The following is a 16,217-nucleotide window of genomic DNA, read 5'->3' as shown; positions in this document are numbered from 1 at the left end:
ACTGTGGAGACAGTCTGGGCTGACCACCTCACACACAGGCATCTACACCACAGGTGCCTGGAATTCAGGATACAGCCTCTCCTCTAAACATACAGATGGAACAAGATTACACTTCCTAAAGCCTTTCACATGGAGCAGCTCATGCCCAGTGTGTGCTGTGCCTCTCTCCTGCACACAGTGCTGTGGATGTGTGCTGCTCTAGTGCCATGCTTGGCACATCTGTGTTTCATAACCTCTTGGCTCGCTGCTTCCAGGGCAAGGCAGCAGTTCCAGCACAGTTTCTCACCAAGCAAGCTTCATCTCTTCCAAAGAGAGCTCTGGCTCCCTTTCCTCTGCTTGCCCAAGTCCTGTAACCTGTGCAGCAATACCTGAAATCTTTTCTCAAACAAACCCTATCCTGCTGAATTAAGCATTTTAAGGTTCTTCAGTTAGAGCAGAAAGGCAAAGATTACCCAAATGGCCTGGATGACACCATAACATGCCTCTCTGCACCAGCATATTCAAGACTTGGTGTTCACATAGCACTGGCTAACAAAGTTATTACCTGTAGTGGAAAATCTGTGCTGTTTAAAAAAACAATTGTGGACAGCAATTATGGGATGCTTGTCATTTGAACACTCTTTGCAGTAACTGAGGTGCAAATGTATGCATCAGTTTGAATGTTTGGAGTCTGTCCAAAGACATAGATGGCTGATACCACTTCATACTCTTAATTTCATGATTGCAACAGAATGCTATTGTATTTAAATTTGATTCTTCCTGGTGTTTTGGCTAAAGTCGACAATACTGGCTCACTTAACTTATTAGAAGGTTTTCAGATTTTAGGGTTTGATATTTAATCAAATGCATTCACTCATCTAAGTGTTACCTCAAACAAATAGCATAGCTTCAGTTGATACTTTTCACTTCTGTGCTGTAAAAAGTTGGAAACAACTCACATATGCCTTTTATTTCCAAAGACTGAGGAACTGTTTTAATTCTTTACATATTCCATTCACAGGAAGAATTACACAGAGAGAAAAAAAAAATTAAAGTATTGCCTGTGCAATTTTTATACTATCTTTCTACAGAAAGCTTTTCCTTTTTTATATGAGTTCTTTCCACTGACATTCAAATCAGACTATGCTTATCTGATGCCAAATATGTGTTTGGCAATGTGCTTCATTTCAGAATGTGATTATTGAGAAGCCACCTATTGCAACTATATATATTCAGAACCAAGAGATTCTGAGCTTGCAGCTCTTAAGTTATTCACCTCATACTATAAATTGTCAGTGCAGCAACCTTAGGACATCTTAGAACATGACACTGAAGTTAGTGGATTATGGAGGAAGAAGTAAGTAGGTTATGCATTTATTATATGCATTATTATCCTGGTCTATAATAATGCTGGCTGGCCATGTTAAGTCATGTAGAGAATTATGTTTCAAGACTCAGGTAAGCTTTCAGAATGTGCCAGTATTAATGTTCATTAAAAGGGCTTTTCACAAAATGCTATTGCTCCATATCCACTTATCTTCAATTCAGCATTGCCCAGCTTAATCTCTGGGCCATCACCCCTGTTAAGGATTTTAGTATAAGCAGGACAGTGGATAAATAAATATCTATTGAGAACTGTCCTACAGAAAGATGCAGAAGAAAAAAGCAGTAGCTTCACTTCTTCGCAGACCACACAAACAGTATAAGTCCTGAAAGCCTTTGCAAATTTGTTGTACTTTTCAAGCTTATATGAGCTCTCAGTGTATCATCTCAAGAATGTTGCCATCATTTGAGATGTCTTCAGCCTGACAGTGTAAGTGTATGGATTATGGCAGCAGAAGCACAGGCAGGAAAGCCAAAGCAGATCCTCTTGCTCTTCTTGCAGCCTATCCACTGCTGTCTTCCCAAACAGAGCAGGTGAAAAATTATTTGCTCTAAACTCCAAGGGAAAATAAGTTCACTGTTGTGCCCTTTACAATCCTCCTCATTGAGGAAGGCTCCTTGATGAGCAACACTGCAAAAATGGGTAAATACATGCACAGAACCACAAAATGGTTTGGATTGGAAGAGACCTTTAAAGATTATCTAATCCAAGCCCTCTGCCACGGGCAGGCAAATTTTTCACTAGACCAGGTTCCTTAAAGTACTGACCAGTCTGACCTTGGACACTTCCAGTGATGGAGCATCCATCTGGTCCATTCTCTGGGCATCTCTTCCATTTGGTTCACTGAAGCATTAAAAGTACAAGGCTCCCATATGAGTGAATTTAACCTCTGGAAAACACAACTTTGCACCAATCTGTTCAATCTTATCTGCACAAGAATAAGCTAAAACAAAACCAATCTTTGTAAGGATTGTTGAGTTTCGGTTTTCAAAGAGAGAAAGAAAATGAGAATGAGGATTTAGACCCATTGAATACAATTTAAGTAGTCACAGGCTGTAAAATGAGAGATTTTATTAACCTAGATGAGAGAAAAGCAGGAAATTGCCATATTATATCATTTTCCACTGAGAAGCCTCTGGTGGAATTGCTATTTCCAGTAGGGCGTAGTGTTCCTAGAAGTGAGAATTGATTTAGATTTTTCTCTCATCATTCCACTGCAAAAATAGAATCTGGGGTCTTGCCAAATTCTGTAGGAGTATCTCTTTTTAAAATCATTATTACAATAACGTCAAGTTCTTCTTAAAACAAAACATTTTATATGCTTAAAATCTCATATGCTAGGTGTTTATTGTCTGCCACATCCCAATATTCTACAAGTGTCCTATAATGATAGCTTCCTCTTCATGCTGCATTTTGTAAAGAGATTTCAAAGCATTTCCCAAAGAAAGTGAACTGTAATTATGCATGTGGTAGAGATGGGGAAATAGAAACACCAAGAGGTAAACAATTTGCCCAAGGTGACAGGGCAAATGAGAGGCAGAGTCAGGCATAAATCCCATGTCTCCTGCTTTCTGCTTCCTTGCTCTAACCACAGCCCCACTTGGAGATGGTATCACCAGCTTGTAAAAGCAGTAGGGAACTGCTACAAGAGTACTACAAGATGCACCCTGATGTGAAGCTGATACAGGATCAGGGTCCACCTGCAGTTCTTGGTCACAGGGGTATCAGATAATGGTAACTGATCTGAGAGGGGATGCAGGGCAGTGCTGGGGCTCCTCGCTGGACCTTGGAGGGGCTGCTGAAAGGCAGAGCCACCTCCACAGCTGCTGCATGGAGGAGCCCTCCCTGCAAGCACTGAGGCACTAATGACCTCACGTTCCTGGAGATGCATCCCTCAGAAATCAGGCTCCTTTTCCCTTCAGCAGTGATCAGAGCAGCCCATCATGGAGACAGAGGGCTCTGTAGAGCAATGTGGAGCTGCTTTGTCCCCCAGGACATCCTACCCTGGAGAGATGCAGTGGCATCACCACCTTGTTCACAGCAGAAGGATTCCTGCGTTCCCACAGTGCAGAAGCACCCGAAATCTACCGCTATTTGTGGTTTATTTGGCACGTTAAGTTTGATTTGAAATTATTTCCTGTGTATTTGCAAACCCAGCAAGTCGTTTCCCTTTAAAGTGCACCAGCTGTGACATTGGGCAGGTTCTGTAATTTCAAATGAGGCGCTAAGAGACTACTCCTTTCAACAGCTTTTTTTTTTTTTTTTTTTTTTTTTTTTTTTTTTTTTTTTTTTTTTTTTTTTTTTTTAATGAGGGTGGGTACCTGTTGCAATGAATCAATTAAAACTCTTCTGACACACAAGTTGTGTGTTGCCAGACCCGTTTCACAGGTTTCTCAGGAGGGAGGATAACATGTGACAGCACAGAGAGTAAGCCAAGAGTACTGGAGAAGATCAGAAGCCTGCATGAGTGAGCTTAGCTTTCCAAAATATTTTCTTAAAGCGCTATTCAAGGGACCACTGACCTCTGCCACAGACAGCACCATGGTGGAGCAAGAGATGCTGCTATCGTGTGCTTATCCTCAGGAAAAGTGTAAGTGACCAAATATGATTTTGTATAAGAAATGAAAACAGGACACCAGAGGAAGGAAATGAAAGAAATTATCTAGGTTGTATAATTGAAAAGACTGAGGGAGTAGAGGGGAAATGCTGAAAGAAGGAAATAAGGATGCTATTAACTTTATATTGTAGGCATGCAATTGAAATACAATTAGCATACTTTCAAGCAAAAGAAAGGATGCTTGTATGCAGAACTCTGATATAAAGGCTTCTTGAAGAAACTTGCTTTAATCTTTGACTTTCTGCTTGTATTTGCAAAGTGCTGTGGTGTGGAGCTGTTTGTGTGTTAGAGAATATGAGCAACTAGCTTTGATTTAGTTACTTAAGGAGCAGACTGGAGTGCAAATAAAGCATTTTTAAGAAAGACCTGCTGAGATTAAAGTGAACGGTTTAGGCTTTTTTAACAATGCAATGCCTCTTTTTCCTAAGACATTGGCATGCTTTCTGATATTTTAACCAAATTCAGCTGATATTAGGGCACAGTGGGAATATACTCAAATCCATCCCTCCTTCCTGAAAGAATGCTGTCACAGAATCTCTTTATGAAGAATAAATGGTTTTTTTTATTACCAAAAAATATAATATAGGCAACAAACCCAATAAAATCTGCATGTATTGGCTTTTAAAATGCCTGGGAATGTTGTAAAAGACTAGTGAAATATGCAAGTCAGATTTCCAGCATGCTAAAGATGAGTATGACAGAAAGGTAGAAATGTAGCTGACTACAATAAAGTCGGGTAACTAAGTCTGGACTGGACATGTCTGAACAAAATATTAAGCAAATGTAGAAATGGAACTGGTATGTCCTGAAGCCACTTCAGTGTACTGCCAGAACAAAATTCAGTGCAAAACAAAACAACAAAACCATCCCTTTCTCCCTTTCAACTAAAGAAATATTGCTTCTGAACGGCCTAGCTTGCTCCATGAGGAGATTATTTAAATTTTACTCCAGATTGAAGGATTGTCTTTGTTCTGATTGTAAAAATGTCACTTTGTGCAGGGCTTTGTGTTCATTTTTGAGAGCAGAATGTGATGGGGATGTCAGCAAAGATGCAGTTTACCTGTGGAGAGATGTTTTAAGTTTTGTCTTGTTTGCTATTCCCTGCTTTGTATATGCAAAAGGCAAGAGAGAGATAAAAATCATCCTTACCACAGTGTCCTGTTGAGCTGACTTAGAAGCTCATAACCAACTGACTGTGACAGAGCTTAAATGAAACCTAAAGCTAAAATGTTTGTGCTATTAAAAAAACCCCAACCAAACCATACTTTTCTTTCTGCTTCCTAGTGTCCTATTAAAGGCTTTTAAAAAGCAGGATGGCAATACTTCATTTTTATCTTTGCTGTAACCTTAGTAATATAAATGATTGTTTTTGTTTCAGGGACTAGTTTGTTTGTGGTTTTTTTTCCTTTTTCTGCTGTTCACTTCACGTTAAATAGAAAATGGGAGTCATAGTGGGTTAAAATCATTCAATTGCCTTTTATGGAAGACATGAAAGGTCACTGGACCTCTTGAATTGCTCAGTTTTGTGTATGAAATTTAACTTCTTACTGTGTGCATTTGTATTTGCAAGTGTGTGTGTGTGAGAGAGAGATTTCTCAGTCTCAGTTTGGCTGTCAAAGTCACAGAAATGTGACATGCAGCACTGTAGGGGCTGAAAAAATTACACAGAGAAATCAAATCAAGCCCAAAGGAGCTAAATCCATAGGAGGAAGGAAGCCATATAATACCTCAGGATGGATGAGCTGGGTCCACTAATTACACCTTCTGGTGGCATGAATCAGCAGTGACCCCCTGAAGCCAGCTGAGTTACCCCATGGGCTTAAGAAAGGACTGTGTGGAGGACCAGCCTCTCTGCATTTACAGTATTAAGCAGTTAGGGTGTGTATTTGACATGTTAAAAAGATAAACAGAGCACTGAATGGGCCCATCCTAGTTGTAAAGGGTCAAAGTGTGCATTAGTGGATAATGCTTTTCAGCTCAAAACCAATCCAATGTCTTGGATTGATCCAAAAGGTCAATCCAGTGTAGATTTAAGCTTATAAATAAAAACCCAGGTCTCTTAAGAAATTCTTTCTGCTAAGCAAAATGAGCATGGTACATCTTTGGAAGTCTGGACTATTTGTTGGGAGCTCTTGGTTTTCTACCTGTTGCTATGTGAAGTCAACAATAGATTCAAAACTTTATACCTGAACCAAAGGTCTGTGTATCTGTGACAATGCATTTCCACGTGCCTTCTGCTTAATGACATTTGTCTCCCTAAAAGTCTTGCAAGGAAAACTAAGATGTTTGTGGTTTGTATTGTTTTTTACCTCCAAAACACACCAGGATGGTCACAACATTGAAAAATTAGCCTGTAGTTAGTCATGTGTATTTTTTTTTCATAGAACCATGATGGTCTAGTGCTGTAGTGCCATCTTATTCAGTCCATGGGTGAATATTTTCCCTTCTCTTGAAGGGAATATGATCTGGGGTTTTCTGTGGTCTGTAACCTTATTTCACCAGGTATTTGGAGCAAGCTTTGTTGAAGCCATTAGAAATTCTCTTGGAAGAGGCAGCTTTCAAAGGGAAAATACTAAATTAGCCATTAAATGAATTTTACTCCTCTTAGAAAGAAAAAAGTGTATCAAATATGTAGTTGCTCCTAGAATGGGATAAACAGACTTCTAACTATATGACATAGTTCTAGGTATTCCTAAATAGCTGCTTGCAAATGTAAATTTCCAAGGAAAATAACATAAACTGTCTTTTTGCACTTCTTTTTTTACATTATTATTTATTTTAATAGTAGGTTTATATTTTTCATGTGTTTTGAATATCTTATGTTAGGCTGCTTCTTTAGGAAATATTTCTATATTCCCAAAGCCCAAATATAGATATAATTTTTTAACTCTAGAAGAGCATATGACAAAAGTACACTGGTCTAAACCCTTATTTAAAAAAAAAACAAAAAACAACCAAACAAAAACTCACCCACAAACAAACAAAACACCCCAACACTTTTGTGCTTGTACTTTAATTTTGTCACACAGTTAATAATTACTTATTTTTTAAAATTATTCTAAAAGCAAATCGCCTTTATGTCAGAACCAAAGATTTTTCAACCAAAAATTATGTTTGAGATGAGGGTTGGGGGTTTTTTGTTCATTTCCTTGTTTTTGACCACTACTTGTCAGCTATGAAATGTCAAAAACCCACTTTCAGGATGGCTTAATTAGATTTCAGATTTGAAAAAACATTGCAAAATTAATACATTTCATTATTGCTGTATAAAAGCAGCACTGTGGTGCTGTGTGTGCTGGTGAGAAGATGTGGGAAATATCTGTTCTCTCTCTGTCTTGAGAAGACAAAAATGTGGTTGTTGCCTAGGAGGAGTATTGAAAAGTCTTTATCTGAAAGAGTTTTCCCAGACACTTGCTCATTCTCAGTCTCATTTTTTTAATTTTTTTTTTTTTTTTTTCAAATCTAAATTTTTTGGTCATGTCAGAATGCATTACTTTAGACTTAGACTTTTAAATTATTGATTATCCTTAAAGCAGGGTAATTCCCTGTTAAAATATAGTTTTGATTTTTTTATTTAAATCGCTTCTCAAATTTGCCAGTAAAGACTTCTTCTGTTTTGTTTGGATTGTGGATTAACACATTAAATCATATCAGACTAAGAACTGGTCTCAGGTGGATCACAAGAAAAACAGCCCTAGTTATCTCCTGATGAACAGCTACCTTTTAAAAATCTAACAGGGAATCAATTTCTAATCTCTCTAACACACTCTGTAAGTTCCAGTAAATGCACATTTTGAATAAAAACAGTCGTGCGCAGTTAAATTAATAGAGACATCAAAATATACTGCTCCAATACAGATACAGTTCTTCAACAGAGCTGTCATACTGTCAAAACAAAAGATTTATTTAGGGAAATCTGTTTTCCAGAGAACTGTGCTGCCTGTCAGCTTTTCTGGCTGATTTTTTTATATCTTGCCAAATTAACACATCAGTTTTTGTCAATCCAATCTATAGCTGTAGTCAGCTAATACGAAATGAAGTCTGTAACATTATTTAATTTCTGAAGATCAGATGTGTCCAAAGAAAGAAAAAATAAACTGAAACAAGCCAGAAGTAATACACATGCTCTTCACATGCCTCTCCATTCAGAGCCACATTGAAAAGATACTTCCATGTGAATTTCTGTGTTCAATTATCTTTGGAAGAAGGGTTTATGTGTAAGGCAGATAGATATAAATATAGGATGGATAAATGTACCTGTCAAAGGTTACAGAGAAGTATATTTGGGGAAGCAGTTTAAGTTCTGTTCTTTCCGAATAGCCACTAAAAATCTTCTCTGCATAAAGTTGGTATAACCACTGCTGACTGCTCATTTTGCACAGATTATCTTAGTTGTCCCAGAAAAATGTCAGGCTTAGCTGGAAAAGGAGGTGGAGACAACACCCAAGCTCTGCAGGCTCCTCCAGGGGCCTGGCAGCTGCATAAAGGCTGCTCAGGAGCCTGGAGGATGCAGGGACTTTGCCCACACAGCATCCTTGTGTTTGTTTTGCCGTTTGTGCTGCTGTGGTAACGCGGTGGGAATGCTACCAGCAGCTGGAGGCTGCAGCTCCCTGTGCAGGAAGATGGGCTCTGAGGGACAGTGGGAGGCTGGCCTAAGCTAACTCTGCAAGAAAGGGAAACTGTTCAGGGAGAAAACAGCAGAAAGAGGTTTAAAATGGACTCAGAATATGCCTACGTATCGCTCACAATATGCATCACATCTCAAAGGCATCACACACACATCTACAGCCCACTCTAGTCCTGGGTCCAGGAAGGTTTCTGTCTCTTGATATTTACTTATTCAATCATATCTGTGGGGTTTTTGCTGTACTGGATTCCCAAGGGATAGAGGCTCTACTGCACTGGCCACATAATGCTGTTGGAAGTGAGAGGTTACTTGTATTTCTCACCATACCATAGCATAAGCTTGCCCATGAAAAATAAAACAAATAAGCAAACCAAACCAAAACCCCCCACAAACCAATCCTGATATCATATCTTTGGCTCAATTATGCTGCCATAGTTGTAATGACATAACTGAAAATAAAATTTTGCATGGTGTTTCCTTCCAGAGGGATGGAGTTTGGAGCGCTGCAGTCTGCAGGAGACTCTGTCCCCTTTAAAAGGAGCAAGGTGTCAAATCCATACCAGATTTTCTGACCTGGGACCTGACTCAGCTGAGACATTTAGAACTAAAATCCCAACAAAGCTGATGGTGATTAAGCTCAAAAACTTTTTTGCTTTTCAATTTACCAAGATCTTGAAAGTGTATGTCTGTGTGTATCCTGAGATGCCCCATTCTTAGTGGAGTTGAGTGAGTAATTCAAGTGTCATTTTATACATACTCCTAACTAAGCCTATTACAGGGACACAAGTGTACTCTAAACATACTCAGCTTTCAGGGACATATTTCTCACCTTATGTGCAGTGACTCTTTCTTTTTGCTGCCAAAACGCAAAATTCCTCATCTCTGCCCAAGCACTTCATAGTAGGCTGAGTATTTACTTCAGAGGACTTGTAGATTTTCATTCCCTGTTTAAACAGAATATTCAAACCTTTTCAGGCTCTTGAGACAAAGCCATGCCAGCAGCAGAGAGGCTACTGTGGCAACAGGCAGCCCCACTTCAACCATGCCACCAGCCTGGTGCTGGTTACTCGTGCCAAGCAGAGCTGGACAGGCCTGAGTTTTAGTTTCCCTGCTGGGACTTTTTTTTCTTGCCATTCACATTCAATCACCAGTGGTTAAAACACAGAGAACCAAGCACAGACAAGGGCCAGAAACCTGGATGCCCTCATGCCAGGTGAGTGTCCTGAGCATGAGAAAACCTGACTCAGTTGCCTAATATGCTCTTTCTCTTTATGGACTAGTGTTTCTTGAAATGTTTCCTGCACACTTGCAGATGGAGGACGAGGAGCACATCCCTCCAGCCCACTCAGACTGACCTACTTTAGAGCTGCTAATGGCATAAGCTTGGGTGGGAGGAGGGTGGGCAGGAATAGCAGCCCCCTTCCCACACACACTGTGCAGCCAAAGAAGGAACCAAACTTAGGACATCCAGTTCCAGGTCACTGCTTCAGCAGCAGAGTTTCCTATGGCTGTGTGGCAACTGTGTCAAAGAGGGAGCATTAAAAAGCATAAGGGCTGCACAGTTCTCTGAAGGGAAGGAGAAAAAAAGAAAAAGGAAAATTAATGAAGGGGGCAGAAAAGCCAGCCCAAGAAGTTATATTTTGGGAGGGATCCAGTTTGCAGATCCCAGCCAAATGCAAGTGTCTCCTTGCAGGTCTGACAGGTGGGTTTTAGGGTTTCTCTTCCCACACAGCCAGTTTTATTGGCTAGGTCTATGCAGGTACATGCTAAGCTGCTTGGGGTTGTTATTGCAAGCTCCTAACACTCTTTGTGCACTTTATAGATCTATTGCTCAGGATCCAGACTCTGCTCAAAGGCCTGAGATCTTAAATAGGGGGTATTACACCAACTTAACGCTGAGTCACCAAAACCCTTTATTGAATCTGGCCCCAGTGCATTTCTCAGGCTTGTTTGCAGAGCAGCAGGTATTATTACTAGGAGTAACTGGGTTAATAACAGGGCCTCCTAGAGAGAAAGCAATTTGTAACACCTCTGATGCTTTGACTGAAACATGTTCATTATCCCCAATCTCAGTTATGTAATAGGGAGAACAATATCAAAAAAATACTTGCAGTAATCTCTGCAGTGCCCGCTGCCTATATACGGCCACTGTATCCTGTTTGCTCAGATTTACATGGTTACAGTTGCCTGGAACATCCTCAGCAGAATGTCCCTTGAGTTTTGGTAGCTGGACATTTGGTAGCTGGGTTAAAAAAAAATAAATGCAACAAACACACAAAACAAACAAAAAAAATAGCTAAATGAAACAAAACACTAAAAAACCTTAAACAACAAAACAAACAAAAAAAACCCCCATCAACCAAAAAAAAACCAAACAAAAAAAATTATCTTCACTGTGGACAGACAGTTGTTGCAGACTTAAAGTCTGACAGATGTGGTTTTCTGGCAAGTGGGTGAGAAAAAATGCAATATCTTGAATCACGTTAGGGAGAAGGGTGAGTCTTCTTCAGTTTGAGAGAAAAAGATTTGAAAACTTTTGAAGCTGTCCTTAGCAGTTTACATGCAACATATGGTCCTTCCCGATCTTTTGACTGCTCCCAATGTGGGACTCTGCCAAATGAAAGTTAAACAAAAGCTACCCTTACAAAAATATTTAGGAAGCCCTGTTTTAGAAGTGAGTGCACATGTTGGCTGTGACTCAGAGCACACCCACACACTGGGTAGATAGATTAGCATCTAAACCAGTAGGCAAGTTCCAGTTCTTGCTCAGAAGGTCAAAAAAGCCTGGGAAATGTCCATTGCTCCCTTTCTCCTCTGAACAATTATTTTTTTCCAGATTACAAAGTCATTTTGGATGGCACTGAAACAGTGAAGTCAACTGATTTATTGTCATAAACAATTGTGTTCCAAATTGGGAACCAATTTTGAAATTTCTGGACAAAAGAATAAAGTAGAGATCAAAAAAAAAAAAAAAAAGGAAAAAAGGAAAAAACATAATGAAAAGGCCCAATGCTCCAAAAGCCAAAGTGTTTCCTTTAGATTGGTTTCTTTTAACATTTGTTTTTGATGCACAAAAACCAATGGGATTCATAAAATATTTGCTATGGAGGTACATATAAATTGAAGAAAGATGAAAGCCAAAAACATCCTTGATAATGTTTTGTCCAGAACTGGAAAAGGTCAAATCTTATGTAGTTAGTTTCGGTTTTTTTTTAGTATTTTTTCTCCTCCACCCTGAGGAGACACAGGGATGAAGCAAGGGTACAGCTATTTGCACTAGGAGCATTTATTAGGCTAGAAGTTAAGTTGTCCTGAAGTTTGAGTTACCTCCTAATCAGGAAAGAAAAAAAGGCCATCAAAAATTTTACCTAGTGGTGCATGTTTTATGGATTGTGGTTAAAAGGCTTTTAGTATAGCACTAGAAGATGTGGGCTGTTCTGAAAACTGAGATTTACTCTGTTCTAGAAACCTCAGACATTCATGCATGAATACGAATATTTATGAAATCAAAGTAAAGGAAATAAAACTCAAACTTCTAGAGATTACAAAAAAAATGTAAACAAGAGAAAGGCAGAAGTAAAGTCAGAACTAAAAGCACTTTACAGGTTTCCAGCCATCTTGCATCAGATATCAAATCTGATTGCAAAGGGAAGCTGGCTAGTTAGGTAATTCTTGTGACATCAGGCATTCTAAGATAGCTCCAGGCTTTTTTGTCTGTGCTTCATTCTGTACTTTTACTGTTGTGGCTGAGATAATGAGAAGGAAAATAATATATAGTGGGCAAGGAGAGTGACAGCAGAGTCTGAGTGGAAAAAACCTTCCTCCTTTTTCTTTTTAATGATAATGGAGAAAAAGGGTCAGAAAAACACAATGATGTGAGTTTCAGTAATAAAGAAACAGCCTGGAGCTATATTCACTGTGGCAGACTTGCCATGGAGGAAATACACCAGACCTCCAAGATGTATGGCATTATTAATATTTCAGCTGTACAGGCAAAGCAGAGATTAGTTAAATCTTTATTAACAGTTAATCCCTTGCAAAACCAGGGGCGGAAATACTAACTCACCTTGATGACTTGTGGTTTGGATTTCTTTTCCCCCACTGTGGTTTTTCACTGAGCTGCCTGTTCTCTGTGATTCAGAGACAAATGGCCCTGTGAACCCCCTAGAGAATCCTTTCCCAACGTTAAAAGCAGCAGGAATGAGAAAGGAGAAAAATAAATGGCATGAACGAGAGGGCTTTTCTATTTCATTCCTCCCACTGGTTTCTGTGTGAGAGGCAGTCCAAGAAATTGGATAAATACCTACAGAAGTGTCTAGAACTAGTGTTCAGTAAAACCTGCTTTTCTTCTGCATTTGCAGTGCCATTTCAACAAGTTAGATCTTGTTCCCTCTTCCTCAGTAACCATCATGTGTTCAACAGTGAGGGTGCTCTTGCCAAAACGTTTTTCTTATCAGGATTATTCTTTTGCATGATAAAATATCAAAGACTCTGTGTGATTAATCTTTTGAACTCTGCCTCTTAATAAATACAGAATTCTCTCTGGCCTTAGAAATGTTTCCCAGTAACTCTTCAAGTAAAAGTTTTGAAGTTTATCAGAACTATTTGGGATGCTATTCTTACTCAGATTTTTCTTCTTTATTGAAAAAAAGAAAGCAACCACCTTTCATTAAGAATATTTTTCATTTTCATTCTATTTTATTTTACCTGTTAAATTAGAGAGCATGCCTTTTCCTCTCATCACAGTGCTGCAGGAAGGAGCTAGTCAACCACCCTACAAGCTGGGCAATTTTGCTTGGCTTCACTAGAGAGAAATTATCCAGGGGGAAGAAAAAAGCATGTTGTTGTAGAAAGGTTCTTTCCTTTCTGTGGATTCCTCAGGAGCAGTGAGGGACTATTGCTGCCCTGGAACTGTGGCATTCCCCAGGAGTGCAGTGTGACAGTCACCATGGTCATGACAGGACAGGCTGGCAGCACCTGCCTCCCTCTTATTTTGTAACTATCTGAGATGACAGGAAGCTATTGGCCATTAAATCTTCTTTAATAGCTAGTAGTCATGGCTTCTGTGACAGAAAAAACCAGAAAAGCCTATGGAAACTATGGTTCTGCTCTGCCATTTTGGATTTTTCATATGTTGTGAGATGTCTCAGCCAAGTTGTCATCCTTCCACATATCAGTATCATAGTTTGCTGCTTCCACGTTATTTTTTTCTTCCTTTGCAATATCAGCTTCCCCTCACTGAGGATCAGAGAGGGCTCTACTCCTGGCCATTGGAGAAGACCTTGGATGAGGACTGATGGGCAGCTGTGTAAATATCTGCCCTTCCCCCAGGGAAATGCTTCTTTGGGTTTGCATGGTGAAGTTTTGGTAGCTGGAGAGAGGGCTACAGGCATGGATTCTGTGAGAAGTTGCTAGAAAATTCCCCCATGTCTGATGGAGCCAGTGCCAGCTGGCTCCAAAATGGACCCACTGCTGGCCAAGGCGGAGCCCATCAGGAACAGTGGCAGAACTTCTGGGATAACTCACTGCACAAAGGCAACTGCAGCCAGAGAGAGGAGTGAGAATGTGAGAGGAGCAGCCCTGCAGACCCAAGGTCAGTGCAGATGGAGGGGCAGCAGGTGCTCCAGGCACTGGAGCTGAGGTTCCCCTGCAGCCTATGGCACAGACCATGGCAATGCAGCTGTGCCCCTGCAGCCCAGGGAGGAGCCCAGTGGAGCAGAGACCCTCCTGCAGCCCAGGGAGGAGCCCACACCAGAGCAGGTGGATACCTGAAGGACCCCATGGGAAGCCCATGTTGGAGCAGGCTCCTGGCAGGACCTGTGGCCATGTGGAGAGAGGAGTCTGTGTGGGAGAGTGTTGCTGTCAGGACTTGTGACCCACGGGGGACCTGCACTGGAGCAGCCTGCTCCTGAAGGACTGCATCCTGTGGGAGGGACTCATTGGCTTTAATGAGTACTTGGTTCCTAGTCACAGTCAGTCTTCCACAGATGACTTTTACCTCCCAAAAGCTACTGGTGGGGAAGAGTGCCAGTCTTTCCTACTGCCTGTGGACTCAGATGAAGGCTGCAAGAGCTTAATCCAAATCTGTGTGGAGACAGGGTCTTTGTTACCCGTGAACCTCAGGTAACACCTTCCATCAGTCCTGCAGTTTTACTCAGAGCACCTTGCTGGTGTGATTCCCTCCAGCTCTCCCTGAAGAGCCCCACTGGTATTATGGTATTTATAGGTAAAGTGCTCTGGCTAATGCAGGACAAAGATGAGCAGATTTCTCCCAAAGTCTTCTTGAATGACCTCCTGTAGTTTGAGCTCACCTGTCCCACAGGACAGCAGACAGACGAGCCCTTCTTGGGAGCAAAGTGAGGCCACCATGTCTGTTCCCTTGGTCAGACCAGACCTGAGGGAAAACTTGTGGAGAGTTGTCAAGTTGCTGAACCACAGGCATGGCAGGAAAAGAGTGGGAGAATGTAGAGGCTCCCAGTGTCAGAGTGGACAACAGTTTCCAGCTTCCAGAGGGACAATTAATTGAATACCACTGTCATTAGCCTCACTACTGTTGGGGTTTTTCTGCTGTGTAAAGATGGAGCAGCAGCAGCAACCACCAGACAGCAATCATCTATCCCAGCTCTAGCTGGGAATATATAACATATATTTGCAAAGTGAAATATTAACTTTCAGCTCTACAAAGAGAGAGAATTAGGTGTGGTGTCCATAATAGAAAAAAATAATTTTAGCAACATAAACTGTATTCCTAATAACATTGGAGTTAATATGCTGTTTTCTTAATTGTATTTGATACCATTGAGCTGGAACAGGTTTGTTTTTTTTTTTTAACAATAACTTAAATTGATATTGTGGTATTATTGCTTGAATTTTTAATGATGGCAATGAAACAGTATTCATCAGTTTAATTTCTCTGAAGCACTTTTATCAACTCTAGGATATTAACAAAAAATTATATAAAAGAAATATCTAAGACATGAAGCGGAACTTATTAGCAGTAATCGAGTTCATGCTTGTCATCCTTAAAATCTCATAGCTTCTTTGTAGGCAAATATCATGATATTCCTGTGCTTTTTCTCTATCAGGCAATAATCTATCAGCTGACTCATTCTGCCAATTTGATTTTATATCCTCAGATAATCTAATATTGAAAAACTGGAAAGATGCACCAGACTGGTTACTGTGATGAGTAAGCAAGCAGCATGCACCTCAGACGTCAGTGGGAAGGAAGGGCTGTATTCTAATCTCAGACTTGCAATCTGGTATTTTCACACCACATATTTTCTAAAGATTTCCACCAAACCTTCTAATGGATTAAATCTTGCTTAGCCAGGGGAGGGAAAACAGATCTGTGAGATGATGTTTGAATCAAGTATGCCTTTCCTCTGTATCTGCTGAGAGCATGTCAGCACTGTAACAAACCTCTTGCAAATTCTTCCTGCTGCCCCATTGCCATAGTACTTTCCTCAGCTGGGGTGCAGGTGTTTACAAAACATGAATGTTGCTTCCTAGCAAAGTGATAAGGAAGAGAAAGAAAGCTAAAAACTGACAGCAGAGAGGACCTTGGCAAGTTCTGTGTGCCTGAAGAAAAGACACCTATCAAATTTGCT

General features: G+C 40.3%; 1 protein-coding gene across 3 annotated transcripts in view; it reads left to right on the top strand.

Annotated features, from left to right (window-relative positions):
* The first annotated feature begins 3,796 nt into the window (after positions 1-3,796).
* The window catches only part of PTPN3 (protein tyrosine phosphatase non-receptor type 3), a 154,640-nt gene continuing 142,219 nt past the window's right edge, over positions 3,797-16,217 (top strand). The window contains exon 1 of one of the 3 annotated variants that reach the window (XM_079300260.1): positions 3,797-3,953. In XM_079300260.1, the coding sequence (XP_079156386.1) occupies positions 3,827-3,953 (127 nt within the window). In that variant the 5' untranslated portion in view covers positions 3,797-3,826. The remainder of the gene's footprint in view (positions 3,954-16,217) is intronic. The other 2 variants (XM_079300259.1, XM_079300261.1) reach the window with 2 other exon arrangements.

Source organism: Erithacus rubecula (genome assembly GCF_903797595.1).
Source record: "Erithacus rubecula genome assembly, chromosome: 3".
Taxonomy (NCBI): Eukaryota; Metazoa; Chordata; class Aves; order Passeriformes; family Muscicapidae; genus Erithacus; species Erithacus rubecula.
This window is presented reverse-complemented; position numbering and strand designations above follow the sequence as displayed.